The sequence below is a fragment of the Monodelphis domestica genome, chromosome 3, assembly GCF_027887165.1.
Source record: "Monodelphis domestica isolate mMonDom1 chromosome 3, mMonDom1.pri, whole genome shotgun sequence".
In the NCBI taxonomy this organism is placed as follows: domain Eukaryota; kingdom Metazoa; phylum Chordata; class Mammalia; order Didelphimorphia; family Didelphidae; genus Monodelphis; species Monodelphis domestica.
In genome coordinates, this window is record NC_077229.1 from 137018297 (window position 1) to 137043752 (window position 25456).

A 25456-nucleotide genomic window follows, 5' to 3' on the forward strand; every position below is an offset into this window, starting at 1 on the left:
TGTCTTTGACACTAGTTTTGTGATCTTAGACAAGTGACCTAATTTCTATGGATCTCAGTTTCCTAATTTGTAAAATGAAAGGGCTTAGAATAGATGACTTCTGAGGCTACTTTTAGATAGTGATTCTATGAACTCCCTCTAAGTGGGTGTTTGTTTATACTTTAAGAGGCTTTAAGACTAATTTCAGATTAATGTGGAAGCTGGATTATTGCTACCTTTGGTAGGGATCCTATTGCTTTCCTTTTAAATAGAGCAGTCTTTGCTATGGTTATGTGAGCTGAGCTCCTAGGAACTGATGATAAGCTGAGAGAAAAATTATATTTGAAAAGTAAATGCCTATAACTTATGTGAGGTTGTCAGTTTCCCATGATATTTTGAAGTGTTCCTTGTTAACCAAAATGATTTTATTTGGAGTTCCTGTTTTGGTAGGCTATTCATTACTAAAGCTTATATATATTCTTATTTTGAAATTAATATACTGTATCTTTATGCATGAGAAAGAAACAGGTTATAGTTCTACCAGCATTGGTTGCGACCAGTTCAAACATGGAAAAGTTGTAAGTGTGTGCCTGTTGAGTTTATACCAGTATAAAAATGTAAATATGGTAAACAAATATTTTTTACATATTATATGCAGTGTTTAGAAGAATTTGGAGCTTTAGTGTCTGTGCCTGTTAGGCACTATGACTATAAATATTTATTAATTATTTTGTTCTGGGAAGTACAGAAATACTGTATTAAACATAAGCTCCATAAGTTTCAAGGACTTTTGGAAGATTTGACCATATGTTTTTCTTTTTTTTCCTTTTTTTTGTGCTAAAGTTGTGGCAGCCTTAAACTATATAAGGTATTTATTGCTTTTCTGTTTTTTTTTTGATGTTTTTCAGTATTCATCCACAATGCATTACCTTTCGTAGGGTTTGGCTTTTTGGATAATGCAATTATGATTGTTGCAGTAAGTTCCTTTTTTTCCCCCCCACTTCTTACTTAGTAAAGGAATTAATGTGATCTTAAACATTTCCTTGTTTATTCATATATGAAATTTTAATTTACTTAATGAAAATATATTTTATTTGTTCTATTTCTTAGAAACTGTTACCTTAGTTAAATTTTAAGAAATGATTCAGAAGAAACATTCCATTGTGATGTGCAGCACTGATTATATCATCAATTTTGTTTAAGTTTATATTTTCAATTGCATATTATGTTCAATCTTATTTTGAATGAAGAAAACAACTCTAGAAATGTGTATGTATATTTGTACTATACATAAATGTATGTACAGGCACAGATATACATATACATGTCTATATTTTCTGATGTTCTTTAGAGGCATATATAGATAATTCCTAGTTTATAAACATATTTTAAGAATGTAAACATTTTCCCTTAAAGCATTTTATATGCCCTTACTTAACCTCATTTGATTTTCATAACAATTCTGTGAGGTAGATATACAAACATTATCCCCATTTTACAGATGAGGAACCCAAGACTCAAAGAAATTGAGAACCCATAATCACATAGCTGAGATAGTATTTGAGGCCTGATCCCTTCAACGCTTTAGGAAAGTACTTTTTTCCCACCATCTCTCAATAGGTGAAGAAAGTTGTAGTTTGTTGAAGAAAGTTGAAAGTTGAAGAAAGTAGCATTTATTAAAAAATGAACAGAAATGAACTTGGTAGTAGAGAATTAAAAGAAATATTCCTTATGCTTTGGAGAGGAGAATAGGAGGGTGAATGAAATCTTTTCAGTTCCCTGAGATATGAAACATATAAATACACTAACTAGGACAATTTAATGTTTTGTGCTTGCAGTCCTCTTATCTAAGGGGATTAAAATGTTTCATAGCTGTGACTCCTCAGTGTTAATAGTAACCCAAAGAAGAAATTGAGGGATAGCCATAGCAAATTAGTTTTGAAAGTGGAAATAAGGTTTATCATAAGTACCAAATAATACCTCAGTCCATATTTCTTCTTCTAAATTTTAAAGGTATGAATGAAAATACTCAATTTCAGAAATGGAAGTCCTTTTCCTGACCCGAGGTTGATTAATTGATTAGAAAATAACAAGAAATCTTGGAATAGAACTTAATATTTAGAAAGTCATATGGAACTTTTATCAAAAGAAATTCACCCATAATGTATTTATATTAAGTAAATATAGTTGAGTATAATAACAATCATTCTAAAAATTTTAAAATAATAACTGAGCATTTAAAAATTTTGTTGTGGTATGGGTACTTGACAATGTACAATCTTATATCTGTTTTATCAAGTCCAAGTATCTAGACATGAAAAACTGAGATGATTTAGATAGAAATCCTAGGACACTTTAAACTTTCTTTAGAACAGCTCTTGACCAGTTTTGTGTTATAACCAGTATAATTATTAAAAAGCATTAGGAAAAAAACACAAATTCACAGATCCCCCTGAAATCTCTCCAAATGCTTCTTTTAGGAAGAATAAGATAGGACTAATAGTGGTGGAAACATTCAACTCTAAAATGTTTTAATTTGTAGTTTAATAATAAGAAGTTGATAAGCATTTTGTCAGAATGAGTGTTTACCAGAAGAAATTGAGACTAACTGGATACTCTAAAAGATTGGAGTAGGTTACATAAGGTGAGCAGTGGATTTCATCTCTTAAGCATAATTTTAAAATCTAGTCATTTTAAAATATCTGTTGCTATTTAGTTGCTTACATTTACATATTAGAACAGAATTTACCATGAAATGTTGATAACTTTTATGTGTCTGAATATAGCTTGTTAAGCTACTTACTTAATGCCTTGTAATATTAAAGTAGTTAAAGAGTTCAAATATAACTATAATAAATATATCCATGATGAATTGTTGATATTACAAAGTAAGGTTAATTTAACATGCTCACAATGTGATATGCCTTTTTTTGTGGCAAAACACATTGTGGCTTCATTATTTTATTTTAAATAAATTCCCTAAACACCTTGTCTATTTAAATATTTATACAAAAGCACACTCTGAAGTCAATCATAAATTTTGGGGGAAATATTTAACATTTTAAATGATTCATTACATTGTTTTTATAAATATGAGAACTAGCTGGATTTAAAGGCTCTAGATATATGCTCCATTGTAGAAGTGCTTCAATGATTCAATTATGCTTACACATTTAATACTGTGGTGTTTGTCTCCAATTCTTATGTAACACCATAACAAAAAATATGAAGCACCAAGTGCAAAGAGAACAATTAAATGGTAACTAACCTGAAAGAAAATTCATCTCATGATAGTAACAATGAAAGTAATACAGAATATCCTATATAGTTTCTCCTGACACCAATAAAAGAAAAGCCATTACTGGGGAATTCTTGCAGTGATAACCAAAAGAAATCCTCCTTGCTTTTTCTTACAGCTGCCTTCTAGTGCTGCTGTGCATAGACCCTGTGTGCTTGGAAAAGCTTCCAAGATTCTTAGTTTTCCTTTCTCCTGTTTCACAGGGCACTTGAGGACCCCTAATTCCTTATTATTTGCTTCCCCAGCAGTGTTCATGGAAAAATTCCCATTCAAAAGTCTGTGAATGTCTCAGGACTAGGATATGACCTTACTGGTTTAGAGCTTTGGCTTATACAAAAATTTCCTCATATGTCTCCCTATCCCATTATCATATTATTCAATACCCTCTTTCTTATAACAGTTTATACACACACACACACACACACACACACACACACACACACACACATATACATATATATAGTATTGAATAACTTTTGATCTGGTTTTATTAGGATAGATATTAGCAGATCTTTGAAATATGAATTATTTAAGTTTGGTTTAAACAATTGTCTAGCTATATTGAAGTAATACTTTGCCCACAATTCTTTTGCTTTATTTGGGAATTTTCAACATCTTCATTGCTATTTAGAAGGCAAGTAAGTCTCTTATGTGATACTGAATTAGTAGCTACTTGAAAAATAATTTTTATTTACATTTTCCTCAGACTTGACTAATGTTGTATCTGCCCTTTCATTGCTCCCAAAGAAGCAATACATATTTTTATATTCCTGAAGCTGCTAGTTATTTCTCCTTTATATGAGTACCCAAGTTACTTTTCATCTATGGCATATTAAAATACATAGTCATACCTATTTTGCTTGCATTTTCATTTTTTCTTTTCTAATTTTATTTCTTTGAAAATTTACTTGGGTTACTACCTTGGAAGCAAAAGTTTCTACTAAATTTTTTTATACATCAGCTTACTTGGGGCAGATGTATAGCAAGTATTAGATATTAAACAAAGAAGTCTTGTGGGGGAAAAACAAAATCAAAGAAGCTAAGGTAAAATTAGCTAAATTTTCTTTGAATCATGTGAAAAATTCCCAACTGGTAGTTTTAATATTCCCTTAATCTGTTTTCAGAGAGAATGTAATATGTTTTCAGAAATGAGATTAGAGATTTCCTCTATCCCCTCTCAGACGGGAAAGAGTGTGAGAGATAACCTTTAAGAGGTCAGTTCCTTTTTAATTGTAGCAGGGTAGACTGGACTGGAAAATGAGAACTTGGGATTTACTTTCTAGTTCTACCTAATCAATCCTATTGGATAATTTAATATTTTGTTGCCCCAGGTCCCTCATCTGCAAAAGTGGAGGTAGTAATATCTAAACCCCTTCCCTTCCTCAGGGCAATAGTGAACACATCTATAAAATGCCTTTGAATACCTTAGATTAAATGTATTATAGAACTAGAAGAGGGCTTTGTTTGATGCTCTAGATTCATTGGCTGAAATATCATTGCTTCTCTTCTTAAAAAACCATCTAGTCTTAAATTGTCTGATACAACACACACACAATTTAATTGTTAAAATGATTATTATTAAAGAATAATTCAGAGGATCCCTAGAATTTGAATGTCTTTTTAACCCTCTTAATAAAAAGTAAATTCACAAGAGTCACCATTCAATATTAAAATCATATATGACCAAGTATTTCCTCAGTTCAAAGATTTTCCAAAATATCTTTCTCTATAAAATATAACTGATTTTGTTTAATATGTAGCGTGGTACATATTACTTTTTTTCTTTCCACAAATAACATTAGCTAATTTTAGCTAAAATATCTTTTCTGAAGTCATCTCTGCTATGTTTTTTATATAATACCAAACTATATGTTAGAAATTTGATTTTAAGAATTTTTAGATATTTTCATTATATAATTGTAAATTTATTTTATGATTTTCTGCATTTTAATTTTTAAACTTTATTTAAAATATTAAATATGTATTTTCCCCATTTTTCACTTTTAGGGAACTCAAATAGAGTTGTCTATTGGAATTATTTTGGGGATTTCAACTATGGCAGGCAAGTAATATGAATAAAAGGTTCTTATCTTATTGTTTATGCCCTGAAAGATTTTCTCCCCAAAAGTTCTTGTTGAAGAAGATAATTTATTCTAAGTAGATTTTGTCATATTATTGAAATATCTTTTAAAATATTTCTCATTTTGTATTTATAACTTTGTAGAACCTCAGAATGTTTTAGTGTATTTTACTCAGCAATAGATTGACTCCCATTGGGCATGCCCTTTGTTGTACAGATTACTCCTTTTTCTCATTCATTTCTCCTTTACCTTCTCTGCAGTACAATCTGTCTTTAATAAAGGTTTACATTTTTGTAACATTTTTGGTTACAAAGTCTTTTATTTGTATTCTCACATGAAATAGGTAGTAAAATATATATTTCCATTCTGAGACCCATAAGTTGATTTGCTCAAAATAACATGGATAAGGGGTAGGGCTAACTCTAAGTTAAGTGACTTCTTTAAGTTCAAACAGATAATAAATATCAGACAAAATTTGAACTCATGACCGAAAACTCCAGGGCCAGTACCATTTTCACTGCTCTGTGGTTGTGCTGACTAGAAATTAGATGTTTTCGAAGATCTGGGGAGAGATAATCCAGGAGGCATTTAGAAATGCAACATTGGCATTCTAAAGAGAGATTGAGGATAGAGAATTTACATTTGAGAGTCATTTGAATAGAGTTGGTAATAATTGTAGATGGTCACCAAATAAAAGAGAAGTGAAGAAAAGAAAGGGCTAACAACAAAACTGTATAATCTCAGTTAGAGAAGCCCCCTCAGAGGCAGTCTAGACCAGTACTTGTCCAAGAATGCTTTCTAATATAGTTGACAAATGGCTGTTTAACCTTGAAGACTTAAGTTCGGTATACAAAGACAGATATAATGTATAGTCTATTCTTGAATTGCTTAAAATCTATTCAAGGGAAAAACATAGGCAAATAATTCTAACATGGGGAGAAAGTGATAAGAAGTGTCTTTTCACTTATCAATAGGGAGTCACTGAAGGGACTTTGAGTAGACTTTCTACTTACTATGTTGGGAGAAGTTTTAGAGTCAGAAGATCTGGGTTCAAATCCTGCCTCTGATATATGACCTTGATTAAGCTATTAACCTTCTCTCAGCCTCTGTTCATATGTAAAATAAGGAGGTTGAATTAGGGTCATTTCCAGCACTAGGTCTGTGATCCTTCATGTACCACACTGCCTGGTTCTTCAGGGTCAAAACCTGAGTCATTTTCATCTTTTCTGTTCCTTCACCTTGAATAAACAGATGTACAAGGGATATGGGGAAAGAGAAGCCTCTTGAGTTTATACATCCTTCTTTTGTATGGCTGTGCTTGTGAACTTTTTACCAATACCAAATCTATCTGCTTCTCTGTAATGTCCATTAATTGCTTCTACTTCAAGCTTTTGGGGCCAGGCAAAACAAGTCTTTTATACATGGCTGCTATTCTACTACTTAAAGATAGCCAAAATGATACATCAAAAGTTTTTCTTCCAGCTCCATGTCCCCAGTTTCTTCAGCTGACACTTGCATGATATGGGCTCCAGTTCTTGTTCCAGCTTGCAATGCCGAAATAAACACAACTTCACAGATGGGCTAATCAGGGAAGAGCATGACAGAACTATCAACTCCCTCATTCTAGGATCCTAGGATCCTAGTTTTAGAATTGGAAGGGAACTTAAGGCCATTTTGTTCAACTCCACTTTTTAACAGATGAGGAACTGAGAGAGGTCCCCTGTGACTTCCCCAGGACTAAACAAACTAGAAAGTGGCTCAGGTGAAATTTAAACTAGTTTATTATTGACTCCAATTCCAGCATTCACTTGTTACCACTATGTTGCCTGTTAAGTGTTGATTTAACGTTTACAATGTGTTTTATTATATGATGATCAAATGATACATTAGGTAAATGCTGCAAATATTTTATTTCTTTCAGAAGAGATCAGGACTCAGATGTTAAATGATTTAAATAAGGATACTGTGCCTCCTAGTGCATACTTGCATGGCATCCAAAAAGCTGTTGGCTCCTTGAACTCATTATCTGGTAGTACCCCTGAGTTCCCTATCTTTTTTAGACCAACAGCTGTCCATCTGGCCCTCCTAAATCCTTTTAGTTTTTTTAACCCAAGAATAGAACTTCATATTTATCCCTATTCCATTTCTTCTTATTTGATTTTGCCTAATCATTCTAGCCTATTAATATTTTGGGATCCTTCCGGTTTCTTGTCATCTGCAGATTTGACAAGTTGCCTTCCATGTCGTGTAGCACAAGACCAAGGAAATATTCCCTAATATTTCTGCTAGAGATCTTCCTTCAAGTTGACATCAGTTGCTAGAACAAAACAAAAAAAAAATAGGACTAATTATTGGAGATAGAATAATATATTCTCAGTGAAATTACTTTTGCTTTTTTATTTGGGGGAGAATTTCTATCTTGGTAAATTTTTTTATGGCCATAAGGTCACATAATTTGGGAAATATATTAACTGTATTGGAATCTCTGAATTATGATTTTTTATAAACATTTTTCTAATTGTACTATTCAAATATATTTTTTTTCAATTTTTTAGCTGCGGCTTTGGGAAATCTTGTTTCAGATTTAGCTGGACTTGGGTAAGTTTGGGATTTTTAAAACTTGAAACATTTGAGAAAATATGAAAATTTTATTTTTAAGTGAGAATGACAGAATTTTCAGAAGTAAGGCTTTATGGTGATCTCAAGAACTTCGGAAACATATGTAATAACATCACAGCCATTCACATAGTGCCTTAAGGTTTGAAAGGTATCTTATGTATTTTCTAATCTTCATAATCACCACATGAGATACAGGCACTGCAGATTAAGTCATTGAGGTTTTAGGGGTTAAATTACTTGCCTATAGTCATAGATAATAAACATCAAAACAAAATTAGAAAAGTCATTTTGTTATTCATTCCCCCTGTTATAATTAAAAAATAATAATATTTCTACCCAGATATATATTTTATAAAGTTTATTAGGAAGGGTGGACAATCATTCCTAAGTAACCTGGCCACGTGGTGCCTAGCCTGCATGTATCTTCCTCATTCCCCCCTCACCTCCCTGCTCTCTCTCTTCTCATGGTTCTCTCCTTCATCTTCTCATCGGTCTGCCCCAAACCTTAACTTTTATTGACTTGCTGGTAGAAAAGTTTTTGCTGACTAGTTCTTCAAGGAATAAAAACTTGATGAGATCTTAGGGGCCATCTCAGTCAAAGAATTAGCTTGTGCAAGGACTTTCAGGTAATAAGTGGCAGAGCTAGCATTTAAGCCTGGTCCCTTTCACTCAAAACTTTGTACTATGCTGTTGTACTAAAGTTATCACATGTAATGCTGTGATGAGATATTCTAAAATTTGCCATTTAACTTAATCTGTCACCACTGTTGGTGCTTTCTGATGTATTGAGTAAAGATTTTGAGTGAAATCAATCCAGTTAAATCTTTTTTTTTTTTTAATGCCACAATGTACTGAGCACTGTATTAGATGCTGTGGGAGAGACAAGGTTTTCATAAGAAATGATCTCTCCCTACATGGGTCTTATAATCTAATAGTGACTTAATTCTCTCTCTTTTTTAAAACCCCTACCTTCTGTCTTAGAGTCAATACTGTGTATTGGCTCCAAGTCAGAAGAGTGGTAAGGGCTAGGCAATGGGGGTTAAGTGACTTGCCCAGAGTCACACAGCTGGGAAATGTCTGAGGTCAGATTTGAACCTAGGAACCCCCCCTACCCCCCCCCTCCCGCCTGACTCTCAATCCACTGAGTCACCCATCTGCCCCCTTAATTCTCTTTTATATTTATAAATTAATCTCTGAATTAAAATGCAACACGGCATGGATTTGATGTCTTTTAGATTTGAGAATCTTTGGTATTTTTTTCCTGGTTCCTTTAGGCACTATCGTTTCTTTATGTATCCTTAATGCTTTCCATGGACCAAATGGTAAAGATGCTTTATATGACTGCCTACCATAACATATATTTTAAACATAAAACCGTACAAAACCTATCTACCTTTGGAATCAATGAATTTTTGTAAAGGTAGTAGTGAATTGCTCATATCAATTACTTTTATTGGTTGGCAAGATTTCAAAAAAAATGTGAGAGCACTTATTTACTGGTATGATTTTTAAGTTGTAGCAAATACATTTAGAGAAATGTGCCTTACAGCTATAAAATTACTTTCATCTCATTACTTCCTGTTTTCTGAGGAAGCTTGACTTGTTCATGACCCTTTCTCTTTTCCCAATTTTCAGTTTTTCCTTGTCAGTTGACTACTTTACTTTTTAAGTGTTTAAAAATGCATCTAGATTGCCTGCATCCTTAAAAAAATTTCACTTGATCCTAACTCCCCTGAATACTATTTTCTTTATTTTCTTTTTTAAAGCCAAACTTATAGAAAAAGCTGTTTGTGTTCAGTATTTTTTTTTCCTACTTCACACTTAATTCTTGGTTCCTTGGTTTGGCCTTATTGTGCAATCAAATGCCAAACCAGGAAATAGACATCTTTCTTCTACTTGGTCTTTCTTTGTGGATAGTCAGGCTCAGCTCCTTCCAATTAGAATTAACCTTCCCAGGGCTGGGAAGGGGGTGGGAGTGGGGATCTGCAGCACTCCAGTGTTTGCCATGAACAACACAATGCCATCTATAAACAGGAAAATTCTGACCTCCCCAGGGCATCCCTCTTCACTCTATACTGGATCATTTCCATCACAGTGTCAGACATCTTTCTCAAGGATCATCTTAATTGATATGTCAGTGAATCAAGCAGTGGTCATTTATTAAGCACCTACTATTGATAGACGCAACAATCCCTTCTTGGAAGGAGCTTATATTCTAAGGGTGTTTGAACCAGGTTCTTGAAGAATTTTGATGCATGGATGGGAGAAACTTTGTAAAAAACACTGTACCATAGTGTTTTTGTTCTGCCTAATCAGAAGCTTTTTCCTAATCAACAAATAGGCACATTGGGATCTTTTGTTCTCTACATCTTTCAGTTAATTGTGAAATGGTAAAGCTGAGGCCTGTTATTGAATGTCACTTGCAAAACCCTGCCTTTTCCTTCAAGGATGTTCTTAATTAATGTGTAACTGTCTTAAGATTTTTTTTTACCCTTACCTTCTGTCATAGAATCAATACTGTCTTATTGGTTTGCAGACGATGGGGGTTAAGTGTCCAGGGTCACAAAGCTAGGAAGTGCCTGGGGTCATATTTGAACCCAGGACCTTCCATCTCTAGGCTTGGCTCTCAATCCACTGAGCCACCACTGTTGAAATTTTTATAGATGGAAATGTAGGCATTATTGGTCAGTAGTTAATTGATCTTTTAATTACTTTATAATTAGGTTTGAGATTGATTCTATTCCTTTGGTATCTTTCCTTCTTCCAGAAACTTGGATGATGTCTCAAGGACCTCACAATAATGGCTCTTCAAAATTAATCCCTACTGCATACACTTGATATAATAGATACCTTTTTCATCCTTGTTCTCCTTAGTGTCATTTCTAACAATCTCTCTAAATACTTGCAGAACTGTGATTTTAGAGTTCTAATGTAGCAATTTCTTGACAAAAAGTTTGTCATGATGAGTTCTACAAACTTTCTATCTTTTCTATTTTCTTGTTCTTCCATTTTTTATTCTTAGATGCCTTTGGAATTACTCTGTTTAGTTGGGTGTCTTGCCAGATTCTCTTTAAGCTGGTTTTTATCTTTAGTTCTGGTTTCTGTTTTATGAGATGTTTCTGCTTATAATCATGCAACATTCATCTTTGTAAGATTTTCAAATGAATTTATGTTCTACCTTTGTTTGGCAAATAAGTGAAATGTTTTCTGATTTATTCTCTTTCTCTACACTCATTCTCCTTGTCATGGTGATTAATTTACATTAGCTAAATTTTCTGATATTTTTATCATTGCTGATGTCAGAAATACAACATGCATTTTAATGGACAATTTATAGAACTTTCTTAGTATTTCCAGGATTTAGCACTGTGACTGGCACACAGCAGGCACCTAATTTATTATTTATTTATTAATATTAATATTATTAACATATATTATATATAATATTACATAATATAATATTATGAATATTAATATTTATTATTTATTAACATTTATTGTTTATCAATGGAGTAACTGACTCATTTCACTGTCAAAATGGCAAGAAAAAGCAAGGAAAACTTCCAGCTTGTGTGATTGACTTCCTTTGACAAATTTATACAAGGATATAGGCAAGAGGAATACAAGATGGGCAGGAATGAATGGGTTTTGTTCTGTATAGTTGGAGGCAGTGTCCAAATCTATAAAATTATAAATTCATTTGAATTTTTGGTATGTGCTAGGCATTAGGAATTCAAAGACAGAAAAGGGCTTCCCTACTGCCAAGGTACTTTACTTGCATTCTCTCTATAATGAGAAAACTCAAATTATTGTTCTTTCCACATTTATCAGCGATCTATTAATTACTTGAAGTGATTACCTTTTTAATTCCTTATTCTCCATCTTTTTGCAGGATTTGGCATTATTGACCACCTCATCCTTCCAAATATTCTTGCCTTGAATTTCCATGACACTTCTCCCCTGGTTCTCTTCCCACTTGTCTAGTCATTTGTTCTCAATATTCTTTGTAGACCCACCATTGTTGCCTTATTCCCTATACTTGGATGTGCCTTAGAACTCCATTCTGTGTCCCCTGTTCCCTTTCTTGGGTATTTTATCAGCCCTTATAGGATTAGTGATCAACTCTTTGCAGATTTACAGATCCACATATCTACCCCCATCTGTCACTAAACATGTTGAAAACAGGACTTTGTTTCTTCCTTCACCCCCATGCCAACCTGATTTAAAAAAAAAAAAAAAAACTTGCCTAAGTCTGTTGAGGTTCCTGCTCTCCTTTAATCAGTCAGGTTCATAGCCTTAGAGTCAACATGGACTTAACATATCCAAGTCATTTTGATACTGCCTTCATAACATCTTCTATATCTTTTCTCATATTTCCTTCAGTAATGCAGGCCTTCCTTCATTACTTCTTGCTGGTTCTAGTGTAATGGCCACCTAATTCATCTCTCTTCCTTTAGCCTTTCCTTTCTTCAATCCCTTCTTCACATACTTGTCAAATTGATATTGCTAAAGCACAAGACTGACCATGCCAGTCTCCTCTGCAAAGAGCTCCAGGGCTACCCTCTTTCTTGGAGACGAAAATACAAAGTCTTCTTTTTGACCCTTTACAGTCTGGCTTCACACTTTCTTTTTCAAGGCTTCTAGATACTACTTTCCTTCACATACTTTGCATTACAACCAAAGAGGATTCCTTGTGGTTCCTAGCATTCACATTCTTTCTCTCATCTTCCTGCTTTTTAATAGATTCTTTGCAAATCTGATATGTGCTCTCTCCTCACTTCTACCTCATAGACTCCTAATATTTCTTCAAAGCTCAGCTGAAGTGCTGGAAGCCTAAATGCCTTTCATGCATGAGTATTCTTCCTCCCATGCCCTGATTCTTTTGTAACTATTTTGTATTTTTTTCAATATACAGTAAATGCTATATATAAGCTTCTTGAAGGAAGAGACTGGTGCAGAGCAGATGCTAAATAAATGTTTATTGAGTTTCGTTATTTTTTCATGTTTTCATGCCTCAGAAAATTGACTGTATCAACAATAAATACATTATATCTACTTATCTATTTAATTTTTTTTTTTAAGTCTTGCAGGCTATGTTGAAGCTTTAGCTTCCAGGTTAGGCCTTTCAATTCCTGATCTCACCCCAAAGCAAGTTGACATGTGGCAAACTCGTCTTAGTGCACACTTGGTAAGTATTTTTGTAAGCAATTGGTAAGATTGTTCATGAGAAATTACAGTGTAGTAACATGATCCAGACTTTGGGCAATCCATAAGATAGAACTGAATTCCAAAAATTCCAACAAACTATTCCTTATAACAGAGAATGGAGGAGGAGAAAAGAAAGCTCATACATATGCACCAAATCTCTTAAATGCAGCCTTCAATCCTCATTGTTCCCTTCTAGCTATGAAGAAGGGAGGGAGGTGCATTTTCTCCTTTTATTTTTCTAGGGTTATTACAATTATTCATTGTTTAATTTCATTGTATTGTTCTTTCCATTTACATTGTTGTAATCATTATAATATGCTAACTTTTAAAAAAGTATAGATTTTAATTAAATAAATTCAATTAAGAAAGTATTAAGCCTAATTTAGTATGTTGATAGGAAGTGAGCCAACCTCAAAAATACAAAAAACCTTATCTACTATTCCACAAAATATGCATTTAAGAATAAATTTAGTGGTTTATTAGTGTCTTGTCACAAGAATTAAAATACCACAATTTCTGAGCATGGGGTCTTGGAGGGCAGAGGAGGGATCTTACCTCTCTTAGACTGAAAATAGTGCCTTTGGCTCCAGGGAACATCCCTGAGGACTTGGGCCAAAGAGACTTTCAGAAGAGAGCAGTGGGCTTCTATCAGAAGTAGTATTAAATGGGCAGTGCCAGGCCTGGGGTTGGGAGAACCTTGGTTCAAAATCTGGCCTCAGACATATTGGAGTTGTGTGACCCTGGGCAAATCACTTAAATTGCCTAGCTCTTGCTGCTCTTCTGCCTTGGAATCTAAACTTACATTGATTCTAAGATAGCAGGTAAGGGTTTTTTATAAGAAGAAGAAATACTAAGCTTAAATTGATAATGTATTTAAATCATTTGATTGCATAAATAATGAACAAATCTCTTTAGGAATAAATTTTAAAAAGGTGGTGTTAACTTTTTAATTTTTTCTTTGTTTCCTTAGGGCAAGGCTGTTGGAGTGGCTATTGGTTGCATTTTAGGAATGTTTCCTTTGTTGTTCTTTAAAGAAGAAGAAAAAAAACTGGAAGAACAAAATTAAACCTTTTAGAATATCTACAAAAAGTTGTAAAATAATGTACCTCACTTAAGAATGCTGTCACAATATTTAGGAAATAAGACAGTAACTATGTATAGATATGGGAACAAGCAATTAAGCATGTTTTATTAAAACACTAACTTATTGTGGCTTGATGTTCTTAGTACATCTTTTTATAAAAAGAATAGCTTCTTATTTCATAAAAATTGTTGAAATGCCTTTTTCATTTTCCTACTTTTATTTTGCATATCTCATGGCTAAACTATTTTAAGATTTGAGGTTTGCTCATTTGTTATTAAGCATATGTGGTTGCATGGAAACATCCTCTCTTATACATGGCTGTTCCAAGGCTACTTTAGACTTTTTCCATTGTTAAAAGTTTTTATTTAATTCCATCATTGTTCCTGCCCCTAGAATCCATTTTGTCCTGATTTGAGATAATGCTTTTCTATTCATGCACAGTATTTCTCTTTCCTCTTTAACTCATTCAGCTAATGTGGAATTGAACTATTTGTTTCAAGTATTGCTGGTTTTTTTCTGTCATTTTTTTGTTCTGATCCTTTTGAGTCTTAAGAGCCAGAAGTTGAGCATATCTTCTTCACGTATATAAAATGCTCCACATTACAAAATGTATTTTCTAATTTATTTTTTCTTCTGTTTTTTTTTTTTGCCTCAACACTCCCAATTTTGAGTAATTGTGTGCTGTTTTTGGCTTATGGAAAAGAAAAACTAATAATTTTGTGGTATGTTTTATGGGGAAAATTATCATGGAATTAAAGATACTGCATTTTTGTAGTTAATGGAATTGGAGAGAACAAGGAAAATGCAAATTGTATTGTGAGAGTTGAAAATTATACATGGGTTCTGTAGAGAAAAAGAAATTAGAACCAAGGCAGCTTCCTGGGACAAATAGTGAAATTGATTAGAACAGAAAAGGTTCTTGTGCTACCACTTGTTCTGCTGAGGAAAGGGGTTAAAAAAAATTATCTTCAAGGTTTCCATTGCTGAAATATCTAAATCATGCTCATACTTGATCTTAACATGTACATTTTTTATTGATGGACTTGCTTTCTAGGAAAAAAAAATATTTTGTTGGGACAAAAGTAGCCTTTGTGAGTTTTTTTTATTGTGTAGTTAAAATTGAGGAAATTTTTTTGCTTTGTTTTTCTTTGTTATTCAAAATAAGTTCTAAATATAGAAGTTGCTCATTTCTATTTTATATCTCATTGAAATTTAGTTACAAGTGAGACATTTAATTTTCTCAATCTTTATAGCTTTTCAGCATAGGACTGTTAATTATTTAATTATGTAATTATAAATGGGAATCAGTTAAGCCAATTTCTTACCTTGTATGGTGTTTTAAAATGTTATGGGAGAATTCTCATATAGGAATTTTATTTTGGCCATTCGTGGTCATTATGCTGCTGCTTTGGCTTTTAAATCTTGTAGATGACTGTAATATTTACAGGCATATGTTAAAGTTATATTTGCAGTTGGCATTTGTTTACTTATCATAGCTCTTTTTTAAAAACAAGAAGCTAAACTATCACATAAAAGAATTAGTTATAAATTACCTCTTGACCAATTCCACATATTCAGTGCCATTTAAAAATCATTTGTGAAGAGAGAAAAAGAAGCAGAAATAGTAACCTAAAAAATTTTAGGATTTAAAATTAGTGAAATATGACATATACTTTTTATGATATAGAAATAATTTGACAACTTGAACAGAAGTATAGAATTTGAAACCTTTCCAAAAATTATGATTTATATTGTTTTCCCATTCAACTATTAGGCCATTGCAAAATTAGCTGGACTATTTGGTATGTGAGGAGTATGGTGTGTTATTTTAAATGAAAACTTATTTAAATAAATGTTTTAAATACTTTTGGCGCTCTTGTGTATAACCAATTTCATCTATTTTCATACAAATGTTTCAGTGTGGTGCTTGCATTGTTTTTAAACTTACTATTTCAAACTACCTACTATTGTCCAGAAATACTTTGTGATATTTTTTCATCCTCAAATTAATGCAGTCTTACACAATCTGGCTTTTGTAGTCAGTGATTTTTTTTTCTTATAAGAACTTGAGTGCAACCTTTTCAACATAATTTATCCTTTCACGATAAATTCCTAATTTGAGACTTCTAAAAAATTGGATCATCCAGATAATGAGTTCTCATTAAAATAAATGAAATGCTTGTGCTCTTGCCAAAGGTTTTTTTGCTCAAAATCATAATCTTAAGTATGGTGCTTTGTACAAAGTGGTTTCTCATTTTGGCTTCTCAAGATGATTTCTTCATATAAGCTTTTTTTTTTTTAATTGTTAGGAATCTTCTGTCATAGTATTTTTCTACCATTAATAATAGAGCTTTCATTTCTCATGCTAATTATGTATTAATGATTGAACATTGAACCAACAATGAAGCCAAGAATATTAACTGCTATAGCAGTATTCACTCGCTATAATGTGTCAGTGTGTTAGTTTTTGTTTAATTTGTGAATGCATGTAAGTTCAGAGTTGCTGCTGTATGCTTACTTACGACTCATTTTTTAACTAAGATAAATTGAACAAATAATATTTTAAGAGGTTTGAAATATAGTTTTGGTTTTGAAATTTTAAATGGATAATATTATTTCTCTCCAAATAGTAAAGATCTTTAAGACTTACAGGAAATTTATGGTAATCCATGCTTATTACAGACAAGTAACCATATCCCATAGAATCTATCTTTGGAGTTAATGACATTGGTAAGGGAGAAAGAATGCTATTCTAGCTTTCTGGTAGGTCTTTAAGAAAAAATCAAGGATACAAAAACATTTGAAAATAATCAGAATCCCAACTGATTTTTAAAAATTTTCTCAAATGAAGGAAAGCACTGCACAGCTAATTCAAAATTATTTTAAAATAGCCCATCATTTGGCATCACTGGAGAAGTTGGTTCTAATAGATACTTCTTTTAAGATAGGGAATAAAAATTATATAGCACCTGTTATGTGCCAAGAACCTGTTAAGCACTTTAGAAATAATATCCTGTTTTGATTCTAACAACCCTGCAAATTCAACCCTGCAAATTAGGTGCTGACTATTTTTGCTGCAAATCTTGAAAAAAAATTCTATTTTGCTTCCTAAGAGTTCCATGAAAATAATTTGATTTTTTAAAAAATGCTTCAAATTTTCCTTTCAGAACACTCATCATTATTGTATTGTGTTACAAGGAAGTGATGCTCTTAAAGTATGTTGAGATTTTTAGGGATATTTGTCCCTACAATAAATAACCCTAGATGGCAATGCTTTTTGAGTTCTTGGGTTAGCTTTTTAATGATTCATCCTGTTTCTTTTCTAACTATTAAGTCATAAAGTAGCCTATAGCTTGTTTTTATGTTTGAATTTGTGATTTCATTTGTTGGAGAATGCTAGTGGGGAAATCCCCTTTACCAGTATACATTGGCAACTGTTCTGGAATTTTATAGTCTTAAGAATAAGTTTGTTGAGCACTAAAAGGCGAAGTGAATTGCCCAGGGTCACACAGCTAATATTTGTCAGACAGAATTTAAGCCCAGATTTTCCTGACTGAGGCTAGTTTTCTATTCACTGTTTAGAACTAAATTATGCTTTCATTATAGATTTATTGGAATTTAAGGTTAGAAGGGGCCTTAGGGATTATCTAGGTCAGCTCTTAAGTGACATATTTATCAGTTGTGTAGCATCCTGGACAAGTGACCATCTAGCTACTTTGGAGACTTCTAATGGTAGAGTACTGACTGTTTCTTAAGACAACTCATTTAATTATGAATGAAGTTATTTTGAGACAAAATCTATACCACTCTTAGTTTCCACCTAGTACTCTAATCTAAATAAACCAAGTAGAATAAGCATTATCTTTTCATATGACACTTTGACAAATATTTGAGGATTATAGTAATGTCTTCCTCATGTCCCATTTTTGAGTTAGACACCTCTAATTTAAGCTGATCCTCCTCCAGATCAGACTTAGAGTCAAACTTGATATGTTGTTCATATTCATCTGGATATATTCTAGATGTCAGTGTTCTTCCTCTAAATGTAGCCTTCAAATCTTAGTAATAGTATTGTATGTGTGATCTGACCCAGGAAGAGTACTGTAGGAATATTGTGTCCCCCATTTTGGACATTACACCATGATTAAGAGTTTGTGGAATTTAGTGTATCCACCTATGGTAATAATTCCTGGCCCATCCATTTCACATATACCTCAAAATCTACAGTTAGTTATGAACTGTGGGCCTAGAAATCAGACAGCCAAGAGTATAATTAATTATAAATATTCATTGGGCTTTGAGTGAGAGTCCTTCAGACTCTTGTATGAATAAGTGTAGTGAATTTAGTGCCTAAACTCTTAAATAGCCCAAACTTACAGCCCAGAGTTTTTGGTTTTGTTTTTATCATTGCTGTTTCATTTTGCTTCAGTGTTCTCATTTGTAAAATGAAGAATTTATTACTAATAGAAACCATAAAGAACATCTAAATCATTTTTTGTTTTTAGCATTGATGATTTCTGAATAATGCAGTGAAATGATTGAATCTCTGCTTTCGGGATATACCTTGAAGGAAGTAAAATGATCATAAGGATTTTAGTGCCTTCATCTCAAGCAAGCTTTCTCTCCCCCCTTTTTTTTCTGGCTTCTTTCATTTATTGCAGAATTCTATTCAGATAGGTTAAGGAACTTAATAGCATGGAGGACATTACCAAATTTGTTGGTGATATAAAGCTAGGAAGAATTGCTAAGAGGAAATGTTAAGATTAAAAAAAATTCACAAGTACAGATTGGAAGTATGTGGCTATCTAGCATTTAGTCTGAAAAAGATAAGGAATTTTGAGTGGATTACGGTAAGGCTAGATTAATTATGGTAAGGCTAAGTTAATGAAATATAAGACTGCATTGAGAGGAATGATGTGCAGAAGTAGCAAAATGATTATGTTGCTGAATTTTCCTTGGGACAAACCACATCTAGGATGTTTTATTCTGTTTTAGGCACTCTATTAAATAAAGAATCATGCCTGTTGATAAACTGGAGAATATTCAGAGAAAGGTGACCAGAAAAGAGAAAGGACCTTGAGATCATGCCATGTGGGAATTAGGTGAAATAACGGGATTATTAATCTAAAGAACAGACTTAAGTGCACTTGAGAGGAGCTTTCCTTTGTAGGAAGGCTTTTATGGAAGACATGAAATTTGTTTGCCACCAAAGGGAAGTAGAAGCAAAGGAGGTAAAGTTACAGAACTAGCAATTTTGGTCTAATGTAAATAAAAAAAAAGACTAATAACAAATTAAGTTATTAACAAGTATAAAGGGCTGCCTGAATAAGAGGTTAAAGAAAAGACATCCTCTTGCCAGGCGTGAAGAAGAGGTATTCTATTTTAGGTATAGGTTGAACTAAATGGCTTCTGAGGTACCTTCCTATTTCCAATTTGTGGATTCAGCAAAAAATCAAATATTTTAGAATTAAATATTATGGATGAACAAATAATGTCCAGGGCATAGTTCAAAAGCATCTAGTCAGCCTTGGCCTTTTGACATAGTTTGACAAAATGGTCCTGCCCACATGCAATTTATATTCCTCTAACCACATAGCTGATTAACTGGGCAAATTACAGAGAAGAGAGGGGGAAAGCCTATTTATTACTTTTCAAACAAGCTTGGAAAAAAAAAGCCTAATACCTTTCAGAATTCATATAAAGCAGATAAATTCCAGGAAAATTTATAAGGATAAAATACAGAAAATTATTAAAAATATTTATTTTGTCTCAATAATATTTTTCATAAAGATCTGTCCTTTTTAATGAATGTCAAACTTGTGGGTTGAGAATGGTAAGTATGGCATGGTGGTAATATAAAATGCTCACTTGGTGACTATAAAGATACAATCCTTTTAAAAGAGGTTATTTACAATGGAAACTTTTAAATGGAGCACTTTGTATTACAATGTAAGCATAATCAGCAATTTATTGTTCTAAAAAAGTTTGTTTAAATGCATTTTTAAATAAACACATCATAACTTATTTATTCAAATGACTGTTTTCCTTTAAATTATCTAAATTAGGAGGTTTTGCACTTAGACCAATTTGTCTGTGTCCTGGTTCAAAACACTTTGGTAGTATCTTTTTTTAATTTATTTTTTAAAACTGCTTTCAGAACCAGTTTTCCAAATTATACAAAAGGACTAGTTTATTTTGTAGAACACACCTTTTTGGTCCAAAGTAGTATTCTCCAGTTTGGATATGTATTTTATTTAGCATTATAACCTGTGACTTCAAACTAAAGCATTTTTTAACTTGGGCTGACTTCATTCTTTGGGCTTTGCATTAAATATTTGTCTTTGTGTCATGCTCAGTTGGGGTTATCTCTCATGTAATCATTCTCTTTTGACTTGTGCTTCCAATCCAGGTTTGCTCTAAAAACATCAAAATTTAACATAAGTAACATGGTAAAAAGAGTTAGTCATCTGCCATCCATGTTAAGTAGTTAGTTTAACATACCATCAAATATATTTTTTTTCCTTTTAGTTAGACAAAAAAACCCACATTCAAACTATATTGAAGATAATTTTCATTTCACTACAGTGGATGTCATCTTCCCTGGCACTGACCTATCTATTCAGCTATTTCTCAATCACTTTTCATTAAAGGAAAAACACTGAATTTCTAGAGTCCAGGTCTCCCCCCCTTTCTTTTTTCCTCTACACTCATACTGACTATGTATAGATCTATGTATCATTATCATCTGTACATATGTATCTATGTATCTGAATTATTTTAGAATTATCCACACAGTTACAGAATTTATAAAGGAACTTCAGGGGCCCTCTAGCCCACCTAATTCCTGAATGGAATTCACATGATATACTGGACATGTGGTCATCTAAGCCAATTAATCCACTCTACAATGTCCTTGACTTTCTTGACAGATGGCTTCTATTTGAATATTTTCAGTGATAGGGAACACTTTCTATGAAGCAGCTTTGTTGAGGGGGAATCCCAGGTATTCCCCATGTTTTTCTATCCATGTTGTGAAAATTTGACAAGAAAATGGACCCAAGACTGAGAACCCAGTCTATAGCTAAAGTGATCAGGGAAAAAGGAAAATAATATCTATGCTCTAAAATATTGACAGAAGCTCTCTGTGGTGGCAAAGTACTGGAAATTGAGAGAATGGCAAAGAACTGGAAACTGAGGAAACTGGAGAATGACTAGTTATGGCATAAGATTGTGATAGAATACTACTATATCAAAAAATGGTGAGCAAGTTAATTTTTTAAATGAAATTATAAAGAGGGAAATAAGCAGAACTAAGATATTATATACCACAAGGGAAATACCGAGGAATGGTTTATGTGGATAAAATACAAAATGTAAGTCTTATGTCTAAAAAAATCTAAGTAAAGGAAAAACAAATCTATAACAGGTCCTTGAATCAGAGCCCAATTAAAATGATTTAAGATTATGCACTACCCAATCAAGTTTGCCACACTATAAAAGTCAGAAAAGGGATTAGATTATAGGAATCAGGTAGGAGCCAAATTTGAGATACTTGGTAGAATGTGGGACAAGGAAGACCTGCCTTTTAACACATGTGAAATAGCTGCAACCTCAAACCCCAAACACATTCAAGTCCTTTTGTCTTGGCTCAAAATTACATCAATCACACCAGGATTGGTTGGTCTCTTTGACCTTGGGCTCGATTAGCACTATTCAGTTTAATTTTCTGCTTCTTTGGCACTGTGCAATGGTTCTTTTTGTATTCTGTTGTCCTGGAATCATTAAGCAAAGTCCCATAAAATTTTTTAAACAATCAAGGGCATCATTTTGATAAGTCTAAAGCTTTTTGGGCATGCATTAATATTAGAACAAATGTATTTAAAATTTACTGCAAAATGAAAAAAAAATAAAAATCTCAATACTGTTGAAATGTGCTAAAAATAACAAGAAAAATAAAACTCATATACTATGTTACATATGCAATAAAAAATAAAAGTTTTTTTAAGTTTTAAAAATCAAAAATATAGCTTAAAATCAGTGATACACTGTCAGCCATGTGTGAGTATAAAATGATTTTCAGAATAAAACAGTAACACAGTAGATAATCAACACTTAAAGAAGTACCAAAGTCCCCAAAATCGCAATAGCCCAGTTAATTATAATAGTAAACCCACTGTCATATTTCACATAAGTTGTATGACATAAAAAACCTATAAACTGATGGATATTTGTCAGAGGTCTGAATTTCCTCCTAGAAGCAGGGCAGAATCTCCACTCTGCATATTGAGAGCAGTTAGGACTTTTAGAACTTTGTCAAAATGTTAGCATAAGCAGCCTAGCTTGTGGCAAATTCTTGAGGTGAAGGAAATAAAGTGGGAATTCTCCGAAGAAAATAAAAAGTCCCAAGAAAAGAATTAAGCAGATCCAAACTGCACTTTTTAGCTCTACCAACTCAAACTGTTGTTTCAGTTTCAAGCATGCTTTGCAATAGCATTTTTCCTGAAATACTCTGAATGGGGTTTGTTTAAAGAGGGAAAACAATAGCATATTTGCATTTGAGAGAAAAAATACTTCTCCTTGGTATTTTGGGTCAAGAGAAAGAGGGGAAAAAAATCAGGCTTATTCCCCAAAACTGATTTTAAATCTACTAATTTGGAACAAACTGCCCTCCCTGTGAAAAACCTTTAGTAACAGCCTTCTAAACTAGGAGTCCAGGATCAATTTAAAAAAAATCTGCTTGAAAATTAGAAGGTGTGGGATTCTTTTCTCCACACTGAAAAATGGCTATGGCAGACTAGAAACATACACATGGAGTGTGGGAAGGGATCGGGGTGGAAAGATTATTATATGTCACCCTCCGTGGGAAAAAAAATATGGCTGGAATTGGCAGGCTCTTGTGGCAGGTCTGGTCTCGGGAAGAGGGGGCTCCAAACTGGGTGGAGAGCAGTGAGGAATGCTGGTCAAGCAGATGGACAGGAGAAACAGCAGGCAGGCGGCAGGGTGGGGCAGGAGCACAGGCACACGCCGCCAGGATCCTGGTGGGCAGTGACCAGGAAAGTTTAGTATCTTTACTATAAGGCTATCTGCTCAATTTTTTTTTTTGGGGGGGGGGAGAATCTGAAATCCCTTCATGGTAAGTCAAAAGAGACAAAGAGATAGATGGAGTGCTTTGTGTGAGGAACAGCAAAACAGCCAGTTTGATTGGATCAAAGAGCAAGGGAAGGAAAGTAATACATAAATCTGGAAATATAGATCAATGATACCACGATCCTGCCATCTACTCACACAACCTTAAAGTAATCCTCAGTCCTTTATTCTCCCTTAATCCATTACAATATCAAATCAATCTCCAAGTATTTTTAACTAAACCTCCACAACCTCTTTCCCATCCATTCACTTATCTTCATTCACACTTTAATCAAGACCCCCATTGCATCTTGCCTGGACTATTACAGTAACCTTTTAATTGGTTTTCCTGCCTCCAGCTTCTCCAATCTATTTTCCATGAAAATACCAATATTTTGATATATGTTATATATTTTATATTTATATTTAATATTTTTTAATTCTTGCTACTTGGCTCAAGAAATTCCAGAGGATCTAAGTTAGGATAAAATAGAATACTTTTTTTTTTTCATTTTAAAGCCTTCAAATCTGACTATACTATCTAAAATTGTTGCATTTCTCTTTCACACACTATTTTGTAGATAAACTTATATTTGCTGTTCACTGTACATAGTCTTCCACTTCACACTTGGTATGACTTTTCACAGTCCATTCTTCATGCCTGAAAGGTATTTTCTCATTTCTATCTTGCAGCATCACTAGCTTCTTTCAAGACTTAAGCTCAAGTATTACCATTTGCTTGAGCATTTCTCTAGTTGCTAGTTCTCTAGCCAAGAAATTGTTTTGTATTTACCTCTTATATAGTTTGCATTTACCTGTTTGTATTCATGTTATCCCTTTTCCCCATAATGGCATATAAACTCTGTAGAAAATTAATATTAAATTGTAATATTGAAGCATGAAATGGCTAAGCTACAATCTCTAGCCCAGGCTATGAAACTGAATTGGGTCCTCCTTTCTTTTATCTAGATCTTTTGTCTTTGCTAAGGATAACAGGGATAAGGGGCATATCAATGAGCTGGCTTTTGTTATAGGATGAAGCCCTGCTCCTTGTTTATCTCTAAATAAGAACTAACTTAAGTAATAAGTCTGTCATCTCTAGAGGACATCCTGAAAAGTATGGTGGTCTAGTCACCTGGTAAGAAGGAATGTGTTCCTGTGATGAGGTAGTGAGGGAGTAGTTGAGGTCTCTGAGGCCACTTCCTGCATGCCTGTTTTCCAATCTAAAGATGATCCTTCAGATCCTTCAGAAGGAAGACTCAGATTCTCTCCTCTAGTGGTCTAGTCTTGTAGCTTCTCTCTCTCTCTCGCTCTTGTTCTTGTTCTCTCTCTCTCTCTCTCTCTCTCTCTCTCTCTCTCTCTCTCTCTCTCTCTCTTGCTCATTCTGTCTCTCTCTGTATCTCTGTCTCTCTGTCTCTCTCCACTTCCCCTTTTCACCTGCTAGCTAGTTAGAAATCTAGAGTGGAATTTTAGTAAATTAATATTTTTTTAGGACGATATTTTATTTGGTCATTTCAAAACATTATTCACTGGGGACAAAGATCATTTTCTTTCCCTCCCTGCCCCCCCCCTCTCCCATTCCACTGGGTATCACATGTGTTCTTGATTCGAACCCATTTCCATGTTGTTGGTATTTGCATTAGAGTGTTCATTTAGAATCTCTCCTCAGACATATCCCCTTAACCCCTGTAGTCAAGCAGTTGCTTTTCCTCAGTGTTTTTACTCCCACAGTTTGTCCTCTGCTTGTGGATAGTGTTTTTTCTCCTAGATCCCTGCAGATTGTTCAGGGACATTGCATTGACACTAATGGAGAAGTCCATTACCTTCAATTGTACCACAGTGTATCGGTCTCTGTGTACAATGTTTTCCTGGTTCTGCTCCTTTCACTCTGCATCACTTCCTGGAGGTTGTTCCAGTCTCCATGGAAGTAAATTAATATTTTAAAATGACAAATATAGCCTCCAGAGAATTTCTTTTGTTACAACTCCTTGAGGGCAGGGATTATTCCATTTTTGTCTCTTAAAAATAAATTGGCAAGTTATAAAATAAAATATTTAGTTG

General features: G+C 33.4%; 1 protein-coding gene across 2 annotated transcripts in view; it reads left to right on the top strand.

Moving 5' to 3' along the window:
* Positions 1 to 20293, top strand: part of TMEM65 (transmembrane protein 65) — a 59957-nt gene extending 39664 nt beyond the window's left edge. For both annotated transcript variants that reach the window (XM_007488295.3, XM_003340666.4), the window contains 5 exons: positions 888 to 955; positions 5285 to 5339; positions 7914 to 7956; positions 13060 to 13165; positions 14156 to 20293. In XM_007488295.3, the coding sequence (XP_007488357.2) occupies positions 888 to 955; positions 5285 to 5339; positions 7914 to 7956; positions 13060 to 13165; positions 14156 to 14251 (368 nt within the window). In that variant the 3' untranslated portion in view covers positions 14252 to 20293. The remainder of the gene's footprint in view (positions 1 to 887; positions 956 to 5284; positions 5340 to 7913; positions 7957 to 13059; positions 13166 to 14155) is intronic.
* Positions 20294 to 25456: the final 5163 nt, after the last annotated feature.